The sequence below is a fragment of the Elgaria multicarinata genome, chromosome 1 (assembly GCF_023053635.1).
Source record: "Elgaria multicarinata webbii isolate HBS135686 ecotype San Diego chromosome 1, rElgMul1.1.pri, whole genome shotgun sequence".
NCBI lineage: Eukaryota > Metazoa > Chordata > Lepidosauria > Squamata > Anguidae > Elgaria > Elgaria multicarinata.
The window spans coordinates 134,531,114-134,547,759 of record NC_086171.1 but is presented as its reverse complement, the minus strand read 5'-3'; the positions used below and the strand labels follow the sequence as shown (position 1 = coordinate 134,547,759).

The following is a 16,646-nucleotide window of genomic DNA, read 5'->3' as shown; positions in this document are numbered from 1 at the left end:
TTGATGATGAGTACATATCAGAATTGCTGGGTTAACTCCTTAACCCAGGAGACTCTTTTAGGACAGTAAATTTGTGTCTTATTTAGAGGAACCTCCTGCTCAAGCAGGAACCTACTACTCTAACATTCAAATAGCTAAAATAGCAGAAGAGATGCCATCACTTAAGTAACCCTTTGTGAGGTTTTCTTGATAAGACCACTTGGGGTGGGGAATCAAGTGTATTGGAATTGACCAGCCAAGTCATTGTCTGCAAAGTTATAGCCATGATTCATGCTTAAGGATGTATCTTGTGTTTTGTTGTTTTTTTACTAGATAAATCAAATATCAGTACTCGGATATAATGTCAGTTATTGTTGCTTCTAGACAGAGTTAACTAGTTAATCAGACCAAAGGATAAGCTACGATGCTAGGAATACATCATTACAACTCCCTTGGCTTACCTTTTCCATTTTTAAAACATTAGGTCCAAAGTGTCACATCCTGTCCAAGCTGTGCTTGTGTCAATTCCAGTGCCTGGGATAAAGCAGATGATGATGATATAAAACTAATCAATATTCCAGTAACTACACCTGAAAACTTGTACTTGATGGGTAAATGAGCATTCCTCTTATGTACAGAACTTTTGCTATTAGTTTAAAATGTTTCTAAGTTCAAAACAAAGGATTGTATGTCATTGCAAAAGAACAACAAGCACCTTTCCCCAAATACGATGGCACACGTCTTTAATGCATGTTTTAAAAGATAGAAGTATGCAAAGTTCTCCATGCGTTAAGCACCTGTCGTAGGCAGAGATCAGGAGCAAACAAAAGACACTGCATGTGGTTCCTGTAGGCAACAAATACCACAAATTATGTAAACTGATGTCATCATAAAACCTGTATCTAAAACATTGTAGATTCACATTTTGGCATATGGAGCTTGCAGAAGGGAGCTGGCCTAACCTGTCCCAATCTGAAAATGACAATTTCCGGGATTACTTTTAGAATCACAAAATCCCCTCAAAATTCCCTCTTGTGCATATGAAACAGTGGGAGCTCAGTGACAGTATTAGGGCTAGATCCACACTACTGCTTTATAGCGGTATTGAAATGCTCTGAGAACTGTTGGGGCACAATCCTCATTCCCATAACCCCTTCCATAGTGTTATGTCCTTCTTTTTATTTCACATTATCCAAAATATGGCAGCAAATGTCATTGTGTGCCCTGCGAGGTATAAACGTGCAAGAAATGATGGAATTTTAATATTTGACACAAGGTGTAGATCTGGTCTAGGATACTGCCTTGAATGTTGCAAGAATATGGAGTAGTTCTGCTTAGACAAATTTAATTGGAAAGAATCAAAGCCATCTAAATCAACCACCTCTCACAATTACTCCTGCTCCAAGCAGGACAAATCAATGTGCCCACAGGTAGAGAACAGGAACAGCAGGGAAAGGTGCCGCCAAAGTAAATGACTCCAAATAGTTTAAGCCAGAGAGATGAGACAGATAATACATGGAAAGGCAAAATGAAAATGTCATGCAAGGCTGGTTCATTTGCAACATTTATTTCAGGAATGGAGTTATTTGAAGAAGCGCTACGGCGATGGGAGCAGGCACTGACCTTTCGTAACAGACAAGTCGAAGATGAAGCCAGCTGTAGTGCCATCAAACTTGGAGCTGGTGATGCTATTGCAGAAGAAAGTGTAGAAGTGAGTAAAAGACAGTATGTGTTTGGCATTTCATCAAATCACTTTGAACTGTTTCTGGGGGGAGGGGATGAAAGTGGATTCCAGTTTCCAGAGAAGAAGCTACAATTATCCAAGGGACTCTCTTGCATACCTGCAATCTGAGTACTTTCTTCCCTAACTACATATTGTTCTTCATTGTATTATTCCTCAACATTCAAATGGCGTTGTGCTAGTATAGAATCATAAACTTTCATAAAACCATCTCAGAATTGTCTATTGCTTGTTTGCTTGTTTGTTTTTGCCTGATCCTAAACATGTGTATGTAGATGTTCCATGGAGTTTAGTGGGGATCTAAGTACAACTATATATAGGATGCACATTTTAGTTTTCCTGAAGAACCTCTAAAAGTAAACATGTCAGTATAGAGTAACTCAGCTTCCAGATATGCTTGACTACAACTCCCATCATCCCCAGCAAGCGTAGCCAATCGCCCCAAGACATCTGGAAGGCATCAGATTTGGAAAGGCTTGTCTAACTTTACTGTTCTTAATCCCTTAGTTGCTGATGTATTTAATATTTTGGTTCCTGCTTTTCTTGCATATGGTACTACATAAAGAATTAGTAGCCAAAGTAACTCCTGTTGACTTTTGCACATTACAGAAATTCTGTTACCTGCTTAAAATGTTAGTGAAAAAAACCATTTACATGCTGCAACTTCTGTTTACAGGATATTATTAGCGCCGAATTCATTCATAAGCTTGAATCCTTGCTCCAAAGAGCTTATCATCTTCAGGAAGAGTTTGAAGCCTCCCTTGGGGCATCTGACCCAGCTCCCTTTGCCAATGATATTGGTGAGTGTTCCTGTTACTCCTGATGTTGTTGTTGTAGTCTGTTTTTTGACAACCTACACCAGTTTTCCCCAACCTCATGCCCTCATGATTTTTAAAAATTATTTAAAATATTTCTTGTCTGGCTTTCAGGTCAGAAGCAGTTTACAGCCATTTTGGACTTCAACTCCCATCATCCCCAGCATGGCCAATGGCCAGGAATGCTTAGAGTTATAGTCAAAAACATCTGGAGGCTACCAGGTTGGGAAAAGCTGACCTAATCTGTCCTCCTTAATAATAACAGGAACCTGGGATAATGGTAATCAGAAATCGAATGATAAGAAATGTCTTCTTTTTTATTTTCCTCCTCTGGCACAAAGAGGTTGTTCCTCAGAGCCAGCCTAATTCCCACTGGCTGTAGTAGCAGGAGAAGCTTGTTACGCCGTGAGTCTTCCATGTGGAGATATTATTAGTACTGAATTTTGTTCAAGGGCTCCTGTTCCAGTGGTTGATACCCAGTGGGTTTTCTTGGTGCTCTTGCATTTGGCTAGAAAAGTAGAGATTGGTCCATTGGATAAAAAGAGGGATTCTTATATATGGTGTACTACAGCTGCTGATTGATGCTGGTTTTTCCATTCTAAAAGGTTAAAATGCCTCTCCTGAGGCTTAATAGTAGCAGTAGAAGCTTTAAGATAAAATACTCCAGTTTTTTTGGGGTATTTTATCCCCACCCCCTTTGCCTCAAGCCTCACCCAACACTGGAATGTGGCCCTGAGAGCTTATCTGAAATTGAATTTGGCCCTCAAGCAGAAAGAGATTTGACATCACTGCTATAGTATAGATAAAAAGAAGGTTTTATGGAGTTATTCCTAGATTAGAACCTAAGAGGTTCGTATTTAGATGTTCGCAGACCTACTGCATGTCTCCGAGTGTAGCTGTAAACGTCATACACAAATTGTTTCACTTTGCCTAGGCCTGGTGCAAAGCCTTGAAATTGGGAAACAAAGGGAATCTCTTAAGAAGATTATCTGTTGTATTTCAGACTAATTGGTTTGCTGTGGTATTGCTTTCTGTGGAAGTTAGTGTGAGGTAAGAGTATGAGCTGTGGGGCTGGAAGTTCTACTTTGAATCTCACCTCATTTATCACCTCACTAAGTGGCCTCAAACAAGATACTTAGCCCTCCCACCAGCATCCACATTTGCAATTTAGGGCTGGAAATTTTGACCTATTTTACAGACTTATTGAAAGGCTTAGGGTGCTTTTACACAAGGCACTTATCATTCGCTTGTGATTGTTCAGTCATGGAAGTTCATGATCATTTTCGTGACATCAGCCTCTAGTTCCCCTCTTGTCAATTTTAGGTTTATTCTGCCATTTTAAAAATTGACAAAAATGCGGTAACAAACGAATCTTGCCAAAAAACGCCATCAAAGAGGTGGTGTAATTCAAGAACTGCATATTTTAGAAATCTTGCAGAGCTGTATAAATGAACGTGTCTGCAAAGGAACTGGGAACAACAATGGGAGCGGTGCTTATTGTGCCTATTGTAAACACGCAGTACTCCAGAAGATGAAGCTTCAGTAAGGCTGCAGTATTTTGACTTAATGAAGAAAAGCCATTATTAAGAAAATGTACGTGGATCACTTTGAACATCTTAAAGTGCTACAGAAATACCAAGATGTGTTTTTACTACTAATGATTATATATAACTGCCATGGGAATTTGATTGAAGAGTTGGGGTATAAACCAGGGATTTATTTATTTATTTATTACATTTCTATACCGCCCAATAGCCAGAGCTCTCTGAGATGGGGAGTCTCAGGCTTAGGAGCCAAATTTGGGGCTCCTAGGCCACCCGAAGGCCATCCCCCCTCCATGTTTCTCTAATCACCAATCAATGGGTGGTTTCCTAGATTTTGTACCATTTCTTCCCCATTCTAAGGTAGAAATGCCTCTCCTAAGGCTTAAATGATGATGATGATGATGATGATGATGATAATAATAATAATAATAATAAATTTATTTCTTACCTGCCTCTCCATTTCGATCGATGCGGGGAACAACAATAAGTATAAAATTCATAAAACTGAATTAAAAACATAGTATACATTATTAAAACGTCCTAAAATCATCCTAAAATTCCACTGGACAGGCCTGCTGGAATAGATTGTTTATTATGGTTTTAATTTTTGTGAACCGCCCAGAGAGCTTCAGTTATTGGGCGGTATAAAAATGTAATAAATAAATAAATAAATAGATCAGTCTTTATAGCTTCCTTAAATGCTAAAAGACTGTTAAGTTGACGAGTCTCCTTTGGCAGGCCATCCCACAGTCTGGGAGCAGGAGAAGAGAAGGTCCTCTGGGTAATACTTGTCAGCCTAAATTTGGCAGGCTGAAGTAGATTCTTCCCAGAGGACGAATGTGGGGGAGGGGATTGTGTGGGCGAAGGCGATCCCGCTGGTAGTCTAGACCCAAACCATGTAGGTACAGGCAGTGAGAGCTTTAAGCTACAATGTTCTGGCATATTTTTATTTATTTATTGCGTTTTTGGCCTTACCCCTTTTGCTTTTTAGCCCTGCCCAATATGTAATGTGGGTCACAAGAGCTCCTCCAAAATAGAATTTTACCTTTGGGCTGAAAGAGGGTTCCTAGCTCAGTTCTAAATAGTAATAATTCAGAAATGCTAGTTGCTGAACAAATGAATAGGCGTTATTTCTCTTTCGAACCACTTAAGAGCAGCAGGGGGCAGCATCACACAATTACATTCAGACTATCACATATAGGGAAACTAACCACCTATATATTTTACTTCCCCAGAAGTTAAATTAGGTTAAGTGCTGTCCCAGTTGCCCAGCAGATTTATTGGTCACAGTTTGTTCCTGGAAAGTGTGAATCTTAAAATAGTCGCAACTGCCCAGCTTTATTGAAACCTCCCAGTTTTTGTAGTATTAAGGTCAATGGCAGACGATATCTTCTTCAACTGTCATTACGGACAAGCTTGCAACCAATAACATATTTATAATTCATTATATATAAATGGAAACTCTCCTCTGAAATGCATCAGTCCTGTTTGTTCTAATATTGATGAATGAGTCTGAAATATGAATGCCACCAGGAGTCAGCAATCCAATTTTTACTTTTGATGACTATTGAAGTGTATTTCCCAGTTGACACTCTAGTTTAAATTTAGCTAGTTTTCTGGCACATTCATTCAACACCTGCCACTGTACGTCAGTATGCAGAAAGGGGTTTGGACGTCAGCTGTGATGCTAGAAGTCATATGGCTGTATGTTGCTATTGGCATGCATCTGCATATCAGCTGTTGGGTGTCAATTTCCTTTTTGAAATGTTCTTTCCTGCAGAGTCAGTCAAGTTCTATCATTTGCAAAGACTTGAATGAGTTATATCCGCCCAGAGAGCTTCAGCTATGGGGTGGTATATAAATGTAATAAATAAATAAATAAATAGAAATCTTTCACAGTACTTCTGGTGTTTCAAGAATATATGAAAAGAGTTAAACTACTAAGTAAATGACACCCACCCACCCATTTTTAGGATTATTGTCGGAAGTGCTAGTTCCTGCTGTGCTTGCAGGATGTGTCCTGTGAGGGCAATAGAACCCGTGGGAGCTGAGCAGCAGTATTGGATACTTCCCAATATTGGAGTAGCTTCTAATGTGCAGAAATAAATTGTGACATAAATTGACTGTGCCTTTTTGTTAATTTAACATCAAATGACTTAATACCATGAGGCAACTTTGCCACTCTCAAGCTATGAATGTCAGTAACCTTATATACCAGTTACTTAGAACTCTAATAACGCCTGAGTTTTATTTGGGTCCTTTATCCAAAGCATATGTCCCTCTGAAGCCATATGCTTCAGTCATTGTAATTAGTCACAGCTTAAAGATAGATACATGAGTGGGGATATGAAAGATGACAGGTCTTCCTCTGCCTCCCCCCACTTCCCCCAGCATCATGATCAGGTAGAGAACTGAGGAGTTATGATATCCCTCACTTCCTGTGGATGCTTCCCTTTGCAGAAGCGGAGAGAAAGCCAACATAGATTAGATTAAGGGCTACAAAGTTTCTTTTGAAAGAAACCACAAAATCATCCTTTCCATCTGCAACATTTACATGCTCTCAAACTGAATTCACTTTAAGCAGGTAATTTTATTGCCTGCTTTATAGGCTGAAGTTCAAAGCTCCATTCTTGTATTGCTTCCTATTGTGCCTTTCAAAATTCCGTTGCAAGCTGCTTTTAGAATTTGGGAGTTCCTAGATAGTAAGAGAACTAAAGGATAGCGCCCCTCTCCCCCACCCAAAAAAAACAACACCCGAGAAAGAGACAACTGTCTCTTGTTTCTCTGCAGTTAGTACCAGGAGGGCCCTGCTTTGCAAGACATGATTCTTCTCCCACTGGCTCAGATCAGAAGCAGTCCATAAAAGGAGAGCCCCTGCAGTTCTCCCAAAGGTGGGTCTCCTTATATTCTGGCTAACATTGTTGTAGGCATAAGGTGAACTCATATTGACAGTGTAGATGGGACTCAGCATACCACCACCACTTTTTGGAGGCACTGGATGACACCACTTAGCCTCTTGTTTACAAAGTCCTCACCACCCTGTGTCCAACTTCTCCTGTAGCATTGTATCTAAGATTTCCCCCGAGGCCTAACCAAGTTGACTCACCATTAGCTGCGCTGATTTTTTCAATACACTTTTACTGGTGTTTCCCCCGCTGATATTCATGGGATGTTAATGAACATTCCTTGACAGCAGAACAGCTCAGCTAGTAGTTGAGAGTAAAGGCTTGCAGACTAGGGCCCTGATTTTATGGTGCCAGGTTGCTGCGGCATTTAAGGAAACTCTGCAGTTCCTTGCTGCAGGGTGGCAGGGGCTAATCCCAACGCAGAGTCAGGGCATGGGCTTTCTGGTGGCCATTCAGTTCACTGGGCCCGCCCTCTGCCCAAGTGGACGATGACTAATCGGGTTGCCATCTGCCCAGGAATACCTGCATCACGATGCCAGAGTGAAGTTAGACGGCGGATCTACTGTGCTCACATCGCTCCAGTGAAAATATCGGGATAAGTCCCCAACTTTTTTAGTTTGCAGCTTCTCTGGAAAGTCCTGTGATGGCTGCGAGGTGGCTGCTGTGTCGTATGACCAATGCAGCGCCACTGCGGGGCTTTCAAAGCTCATAGGCAACCCCAATGAGAGGTAGATTACAAAATACTGATAAAAGCTCCATCTGTTTATACTTATCTGTTGCAAAATCCAAATTCAGTTGCAAATAGGAAGTAGTTAAAGTGGAGCTTTAATAGGGTAGACTAAACAAATGGGTGCAAACAAGCTTTTAAAATTTATTTTAGTTCTTGACTTTCTGCCTGAACCTGAGAGTGAATGAAACGTTTGTTTATCCTAGAGCTAATCTTGCAGTAACATAGTTGGAACAAGTGTGAGTAATGCATTCTTCCATCTCTTCCTATCTCCAAAATTATGACATCTTGGGAAAGAAATACCAACTATTAATTCTCCACTCTTAATTTACCACTAATTTTTAAACAGAGGACTGATCTGTAAGTCTGCTTTTTCCCCCTAATAGGTAACACATGTTGCCATATCACAAGTTTATTTGTTTTTGAGCCCACTGTGCGTTTATTAAATAGGTTGTGTCAAAGGAGGAGGGAGAAAGGAAAAGGTCACATTTTGAAAGTCAGAAAAGGTAATAGATATCAACCAGGCATATTTTTTGTATCCCTCAAAAATATTGGATGCACTTGCAGTCTGTTGTATATCTGCACTCTCTTGAGATGCAGCACTCCTCTCCTCAATAATTATCAATTTTGCCTTGTATATGGGATTATTATCAATATAAAAGTATAATGGCTTGAAGCATAAAATAAGCAAGTTTATAGAAGGGAACTTTCCTGCCCCCTCTTTCTCCCTGCAGCCACTTGCACACACACACACCCCAAAACCTCTCTGAAGGATCAGGGACCTGCTGAATAAACCATGTGGGATGAGTTTTGTGGAGGGGGGCATGGATGCTAGGAAGTTTCCTTTCTGTGGACTTCTTAGATGAACTTAATTAACAACTCAAGTCTGATTTTGGGGGCAATGGTCCCTCTGCCCCCACCACATATTCTTCAGGAGGGCCACCTGGCTTTCCAGAGAAGTTGTTCAGGTGATGCAGGAGGAGATATGAAACTTATCTTAGAAATCTAAGATCATGTTTCCAATACCATTGGCTAGTTTACAGGTCTGAGTGGTGGTACTCCCATATACTAAGGAATGCAGTGATGTTGTTATGTGCATACACCCCACTTCCAGAAGTTTCAGGGGCTCAATAGCTTACCCTGGATTCAGGTGTTCCTGTGATATAAGGTTTATTTTTACACACACACACAACCAACAGCCTGAGCATAAGATGAAGATTGACAGCATTTGCACTCCAACAGATTCCTGTTCCCTATCAGATGTCTATTGTCATAGGATTTTCTGCGGAAAGCGAAGTCGGCTACCATTTTAGATCCAGTCCCAGTGCAGAATGACTTCCTGCTGCACACAGAGAGATCTCACTCTTTCTCTCCCCTTGTCTAGAAGGGGACAAGAAAAATGAGTCCTCTCCTCCCATTACCTGTGCCTTCTTGGGTCCCATTGAAACACATCACCAGAAAGTCACTGTTCATTAAATCTCCTTTTAAGGCCTTATGAGATATTGCCTCAAGGCACTCACACTGATAGATCTACTTAGAGAATTCTTAGTTTCAAGGTTACATAGCTGGAAAGAATCCTGAATCTCATTGCAATCATAGGCACCAGGCTGTAAATGACATTTGAGTAACCAACCCCCAAACCCAAACCCAAACCCATAATATATTGTAGATTTTCTGTCTGTGGGCCTGAAGGGTGCATGTGCACCTACATTTTTCCATCAGGATTTCCTCTAGGCAACTGCCCTCAGGAGACACTGAGGAATTAGCACAAGAGCAGTATAAATGGCTGGAGGGAGGGGCATTTCTCTCCTCATCTTCCTTTCTTTTAAAAGTTGCATCAAATCCCCCCAACAGCTTTTCAAATTTAATGGAGAAATACCTCAGAAAATCATTGTGTGCATGATTCATATGCTGTACATACATGTACACTTTCTGTTGTATCAGCCTCTAAATCAGTTTTTAGACTAAGGGACATGGTGAACCAAAACAAGCATTCATTCCCCTCCCCTTCTCTTTCTCAGTCATGAAGCAGTGTGTTTCTGTGAATCAGCCATGTGGAATTTATTTGTCCTGCTGTCCTTCAAATGTGAAGAATGTGAATGAAAGTTTCCCTGATTTTGTTCACGCTCTGCGAAGCATAGAGAAGGAAAATAGTAATTACTGTGCCTTCGTTTTCACTTCTTCAATGTGTTATTGTAACTGATCCTCACTGACTCTGTTTATGTGTACCTGGCATGACAAATGACAAGAAAACTGACTGAGTTTGTGAAGAGGTAAATTCATTAAGGTTAAGTCTGTCAGGGGCTGCCCATCATGAGGGCTTTGTGCATCCTGCAGGCCTAGATGCGATATGCCGCTGAGTACCAGATGCCAGGGAACAGCAATGAGAGATGGCTTGGCTTTTGCTTTCACATGCTGCTTTTAGCTGGTAGGATACATAATGCTGGACTAGATGTACCCTGTCTTCTGATTCATCAGGGCTTTTGTTATGTTACGTAAAACAGATTCTCCCTCCATCTTCCCTGGTTGGCCCTTTCACAGAGCCCCAACACTTCTCTTCAGTCCAGGAGGTGGCAGGCAGTGGGCGACATGAGCTGTCAGCATAGTCTGGAAAGGATTGGGAATGGCTTGGCCTCACGCCCAGAGTGATTTTGTGCCAAAGAGCTGCTGGGAACAGGTGGGCTGGAAGCCGTGACCTGGCTCGCTGTTTGGCTTGTCATAAAGGCTGCAAAGAGAAAAGATAGCACAGTTTGTTCAAGTGTGTTTTTGAAAGAGGCGATGGCGCTCCTGGATATAGGGAGCTTGTAACAGAGAGGATTCTTTGATGAGGAAAAGAACCTCCCAACCATCCCAAGATGGTGGACACTGCAGTGGGATTCACTGGAGGCTGGTGGCTCTAATCTCAGTAGGCTAGTGAATCCACTCTGGGTTTCAGTTAGAACCAGTCAGAACTCTGAAGGAGCTATCCAAGGTGCGAAGTTCTGACTGAAACCCAGACTGGATTCACAGCCCCACTGATATCAGAGCCACCAGCCTCCATTGGTAGGATTACAGTCTTGTCTTCTAAATTTACCATTTATCACAAAGCTTTTGTTATAGTTCCATGCTTGTAAAATTGTAATGTGTGATAATATTTTGGGTGTTTTTTTAAACGGAAAAAGTAGTTTGCAAATCCTCAGGAACCATAACACCGATTCTGGCCTGCTTGTGTTGGCTGCCTATACGTTTCCAAGCCCAATTGAAGGTGCTGGTTTTAACCTATAAAGCCCTACACAGCTTGGGACCACAATACCTGATGGAACGCCTCTCCCGACATGAACCTACCTGTACACTGCGCCTAACATCTAAGGTCCTCCTCCGAGGGAAGCTCGGAGGGTGGCAGCAAGGGAGAGGGCCTTTTCGGTGGTGGCCCCCTGACTGTGGAATGATCTCCCCGATGAGGCTCGCCTAGCACCAACACTGTTATCTTTCAGGTGCCAGGTCAAGACTTTTCTCTTCTCCCAGGCATTTCACAGCATTTAACAACGCTAAGTTTGTTTTTTAATGGACCCCATATAAATGTAATAAATAAAATAAATTATCTGAAGTATCGAATTTACTGCTTCATAGGCGAATAGTCAATTTTTAATCTGAATAAGTCAGGATAGACAAAACACCTGAATTTCAGTCCTTCACAAATGCTAGATTTCTTTTTTATAGATTTGTGATTTTATTCTTCAATAATTGCTGGGTTTCTTTAAAAATAAATATCAGTAGTCAAGTCTTAACGGCTAGGAGCCCCTGGCTGTCTCCCTGCTAAAATGTAAACAATTTCATTTTTAAAATTATTTTCCGATCTTCTAAATGTGTGCTCCTTTGCCAAGAGAGTAAGGACTCGACCTTAGAAAATCCAACAACACTTGAAGACAAGAGGAGATATGAAAGAACGGTGGCTTCTAAAATAAGTATATTGAAAGTTTAGAAGGTGACCAGCATATTAGGCTGTGAGGCCCTGGACTTCATGAGAATCTGGAACAGGCTGCCTTGGGTGGCTGGGCGGATCAAGCAGCTGTGCATTCCTAGAGGTTTCATTGTGCTGGTGTCTCCTGTCTAAAGCTCCCCTAAACATTTGTACAGTATACATTTGAACATGTGTGTGTCTAGAGAAAATGATTCTATAATGAAGAGTTTCCTGGACAGCACTTGTCATTGTGCCTTTGAATAAAGGAGTCCTTGTAAATGAGACATTCTTCTTTGAATGATCTGTGGTTTGAACAGTGCCAAAATATTGCCACTCTTCTGTCATTCGCACAGTGAATTATTTTTCTAGCTAGGTTTTACAGCTCTCTTGAATGGCTGTGCCATAAGTGGAAAATTGAAGACTTCTGATTTGGAAAATATATAATGGGCTAGACTATTTTTTTAAGTCTCTTCCAAAACTATTCAAAATTTTAGTTACTACCAAAAAAAAAAAAATTACTTAAGAAAAAAATGGAAAGAGGTCTTCTAGAAAAAAGGTTGCATACCATCTCTTTCGTTACATGACATCTACGTCCTCACATCAAGAATTAAAAGTCTGCCATTTCTCCCTGGTCTATAGAAAGTTAGACATTTACCAGAAATGAATGTAACTGCCATGTGAGTTGTTTGAATGTGGATTAGGTTAGGCTGTGTGACTGGTAGACAATTTGTAGTTTCTTGGTACTGTTTACAATAGGGAGCTAAAAATAGTGCATACTAGAAATGTTAGGAGATAGCAATTGGTGTTGTTGTTTATTCGTTCAGTCATTTCCGACTCTTCGTGACTTCATGGACCAGCCCACGCCAGAGCTTTCTGTTGGCTGTCGCCACCCCCAGCTCCCCCAAGGTCAAGTCTGTCACCTCCAGAATATCATCCATTCATCTTGCCCTTGGTCGGCCCCTCTTCCTTTTGCCTTCCACTTTCCCTAGCATCAGCCTCTTCTCCAGGGTATCCTGTCTTCTCATTATGTGGCCAAAGTACTTCAGTTTTGCCTTTAATACCATTCCCTCAAGTGAGCAGTCTGGCTTTATTTCCTGGAGTATGGACTGGTTTGATCTTCTTGCAGTCCACGGCACTCTCAGAATTTTCCTCCAACACCACAGTTCAAAAGCATCTACCTTCCTTCGCTCAGCCTTCCTTATGGTCCAGCTCTCGTAGCCATAGGTTACTATGGGGAATGCCATTGCTTTAACTATGCGGACCTTTGTTGTCAGTGTGGTGACTCTGCTCTTAACTATTTTATCAAGATTTGTCATTGCTCTCCTCCCAAGAAGTAAACGTCTTCTGATTTCCTGGCTGCAGTCAGCATCTGCAGTGATCTTTGCGCCCAGAAATACAAAGTCTGTCACTGCCTCCACGTTTTCTCCCTCTATTTGCCAGTTATCAATCAAGCTAGTTGCCATAATCTTGGTTTTTTTGAGGTTTAACTGCAACCCGGCTTTTGCACTTTCTTCTTTCACCTTTGTCATAAGGCTCCTCAGCTCCTCCTCGCTTTCAGCCATCAAAGTGGTGTCATCTGCATATCTGAGGTTGTTAATGTTTCTTCCTGCAATTTTAACTCCCGCCTTGGATTCGTCAAGCCCAGCATGATGTGTTCTGCATACAAGTTAAATAGATAAGGTGAGAGTATACAACCCTGCCGTACTCCTTTCCCAATCTTAAACCAGTCCGTTGTTCCGTGGTCTGTTCTTACCGTTGCTACTTGTTCGTTTTACAGATTCCTCAGGAGGCAGACAAGATGACTTGTACCTTTACATAAATCTCAACCATAAATGTAGGGTCCTTGGACAGCCAATAAGATAGTTATCACTAAGTGGTAGTAGTTATTTTTAAAATAAATAAAAAACATGGGCAATATCCAATGCTAGTAGCTGCCAGCACTAGACATCTTGTGCTAGTGGGAATGGCCACTACTGCAACAGTAAAGTAGTGCTTGCTAGTGCAGCCCAAGACGATCATTTCTGGAATAAGACAGGTCAGCAGAAGTGCCTTCCGCATCCTCGGCTGACTTGTTTCATTCAGGAAGCAGTAGTTCTGGGTTGTTTCTAGTTGTGTTTGTAAGTGCTGTTTTCTGTTGCACCAGGCATTGGTCCTGCTAGCACATCAGCAGTATTGGATACTACCCCATACATACTAATATTAAAAACTAAGGGTTCAATCTAATGGCATTGTTCCACTGATGGAAGTAGTTCCACTAGTGTAGCATTGGATTTGACCCTAAAACCACCACAGTTCATTCAAGTAGACAGTGAAACTAAAACTGCTCTAAGTTAAAAATGCTAACATTCTCAGTTTTTAAAAACAGTTCTTAAAATGTTTTTGCTTGGTGCCTAAAAGGTAGTAATGAAGGCTACAGGTGAGTATCCATGGGGAAGGCAGCCCCCATTGAAAAGTTCATGCAGGGGCCACTTGAAATTCTCTGTGTGGTGATGACATATGTTGTTGCTGCCATGTTTCATTTATTACATTTTTATACCATCCAATAGCTGAAGTGTTCAGGCATGTTTACAAAGATTAAAAACCTTAAATTACAATATTATACATATTATAAAACCATTTATGTATAAGCATATAAACAGACAGTGTGCACACACAAATACACACATCTGTATTTATCTAAACAGTTTTAAGCAATCAACAATAAGAAAATCTTATTCTCGTCTGGTGGGTTAAAGGATCCACTGGAAAAGTAGGAGGTGATATGGAAGACGGCTAAAAGGGAAGTCTGTGAAATTTGCTTCTCTTCTCTCCCTCACCCCTGGTTCCATAACTGAAAGCCTCCACTGGATTGCAGCCCCTTCTGTGAATGAAAGGGCTGTGCTAGATCCAAGCCAGGATATTTTGGCAACTTCTGCGCTGCGTTTAAAGGTTAAGGGACAGAAGTTAGAAGGTGATTGGTTGGGAAAGGGAGAAATTGGCCCTCATGGGGATATTCTAGACCTTTCCCTAAATGTTTGGCTTTCCTTTTCTTTTCTTTTCATGCTCTTAACAATGTCTTTTACTTACAAAGATAGAAAGGAAAACATACAATCAACATTATGAGCTTATGAGGCCACCTCATATAGACCATCTAACCCAGTACTGAATTCTCCTAACTGGAGATGCCAGGGATTAAACCTGGCACTTTCTCCATACAAAGCATGCACTCTACCACTGCCTGGATGCGCCATGAAAACTAAACTTCTTGGTTGTCTCTTTATCAGTGGAATATCCCTTACAGGGAGATTTGCCTGGCATGTCTTTTTGATGTTAATCAAAGGCCTTTGGTTTTCCAGAGGTGGTAATCTATGATTGAATTTTATGATTGTGATTTGTTTGTTTTTTCATCTATGTCACTGCTGTGTTTATTTTCTGTAGGGCTGCTTTTATTATGAGGTTTTAATGATTGATGGATGTGTTATTGATATTGTTACTTTTACTGCTGCAGTTGGCATATGTATGGATTTATGTAAGCTGCCTTGGGTCTCCAATGTTGGAAAGGCAGGAATTAAATATCAATCATCATCATCATCTTGTTCCCAGTATTCTAGCCAATGAGAACAAAGACACTGTACTTGGCACAATTTTTGCATTATTAACGCTAGCAAATGGACCCGGCTTCACATGGGCGGGAATGTCCCACTGTCCCTGCCCCATCTGAGTGAAACCACACCCTCATGCACGCCTAGACTTAGTCCATGCCAGATGCATCCCTGTAGCCCCTTAAGGGAGGAGTCAGTCCATTCCATTCCCCTGAGGGGGGGCATTGCCCCATACCAGGCAGGAGTGGCCAGGTTTAGAACTTGTTCCTTGGCCCACTAATCTCCCTGACCTCAAACTGAATTGATTGCAAAACTATGTACTAATTAGGGATGTCTGCCCCTAGTAGCTGAAGATGCATTGCAAGCTTCAACCACGTGGATACATTGAACACATTAAATTAGAGAGAGCACAATCCTACCTGGATGCCTGTAAGCCTTCAAACTCAGAGGCTGATGGGGCATCCTATGCAGGATGGAAGGAGCAGCATGGTGATTGTTGCCCCGTGCTCCTCTCGCCTTGCACATTCACTAGATGGGTGATTTTGCCCATCTAGCTGGCGCTCTACTGAGCAGGAGTGAAGGAGGCTGGGGTAGCCGGAGGATTCTTCATAAGCCAGCACCCCAGTCCCCTGCCCTCCTCACCTACAGAACTGTCCCCTTTCCCTCCTCTCCATGTTCCCATTTGTGAGCTCCTAGAGGCACACCGGCAGGGAGATGGAGGGGAGCTTGGACTCCTGGATCCGATCCTGGAGCGCTGTAGGATTGCTCTTGTAATGTGTTTTTTAAAATGAAATAAGCCTGAAGTGCACATCCCTGGGGTCTCCTTAGTATGCATGCCAAGTTTGCAGTGTCTAGGTTTCGCAGTTTTGGAGCTACGGTAGTGACAGACAGACATGCATCCTCTCATTTTGTTATTTTAATTGTTAATGTAAATAACATATTTAGCTTCTCTCTGCTGAGAACAAGTCCATGTGTGCTGATGGTATTTGTAGCTTATGTTGAAATTTTGAGAGAGAAGGAAAACAAAACAAAACGTAGTAGAATAGCTTCCTATTATGTCTCACAGTTACGTAGATGACTTTCCTAAAATGAAAGGAGTACATGTTGTAACTCATCCTGAGCTCTTGGAAAAGGCACGGAAGAACATATAAATAATATTAAATGTAATGATTTTGCTTTGTCACCAGTAGCTGGCATTGTAAAGAAAATGCAAAGGGAGTATTTAATCAATTTTGTTTCTTTTTAAAGATAAAAACACAGATAGTACAATGAAGGATAATACAGATGAATTCAGTCTACGTGATACATTAAGCATTGGATCAACAGATTCATTTGTTTCAGCTGCTGAGGTATGTTGGAGCACCCCTTGCTGCTTTGTTGCATAGTCATCATACCTCTGAGGTATTGTGCTGG

General features: G+C 41.4%; 1 protein-coding gene across 3 annotated transcripts in view; it reads left to right on the top strand.

The window, feature by feature from the left end:
* The window catches only part of MIGA1 (mitoguardin 1), a 40,251-nt gene that overhangs the window by 9,697 nt on the left and 13,908 nt on the right, over positions 1-16,646 (top strand). For all 3 annotated transcript variants that reach the window (XM_063137192.1, XM_063137193.1, XM_063137187.1), the window contains exons 5-8: positions 464-590; positions 1,554-1,690; positions 2,397-2,520; positions 16,482-16,582. In XM_063137192.1, the coding sequence (XP_062993262.1) occupies positions 464-590; positions 1,554-1,690; positions 2,397-2,520; positions 16,482-16,582 (489 nt within the window). The remainder of the gene's footprint in view (positions 1-463; positions 591-1,553; positions 1,691-2,396; positions 2,521-16,481; positions 16,583-16,646) is intronic.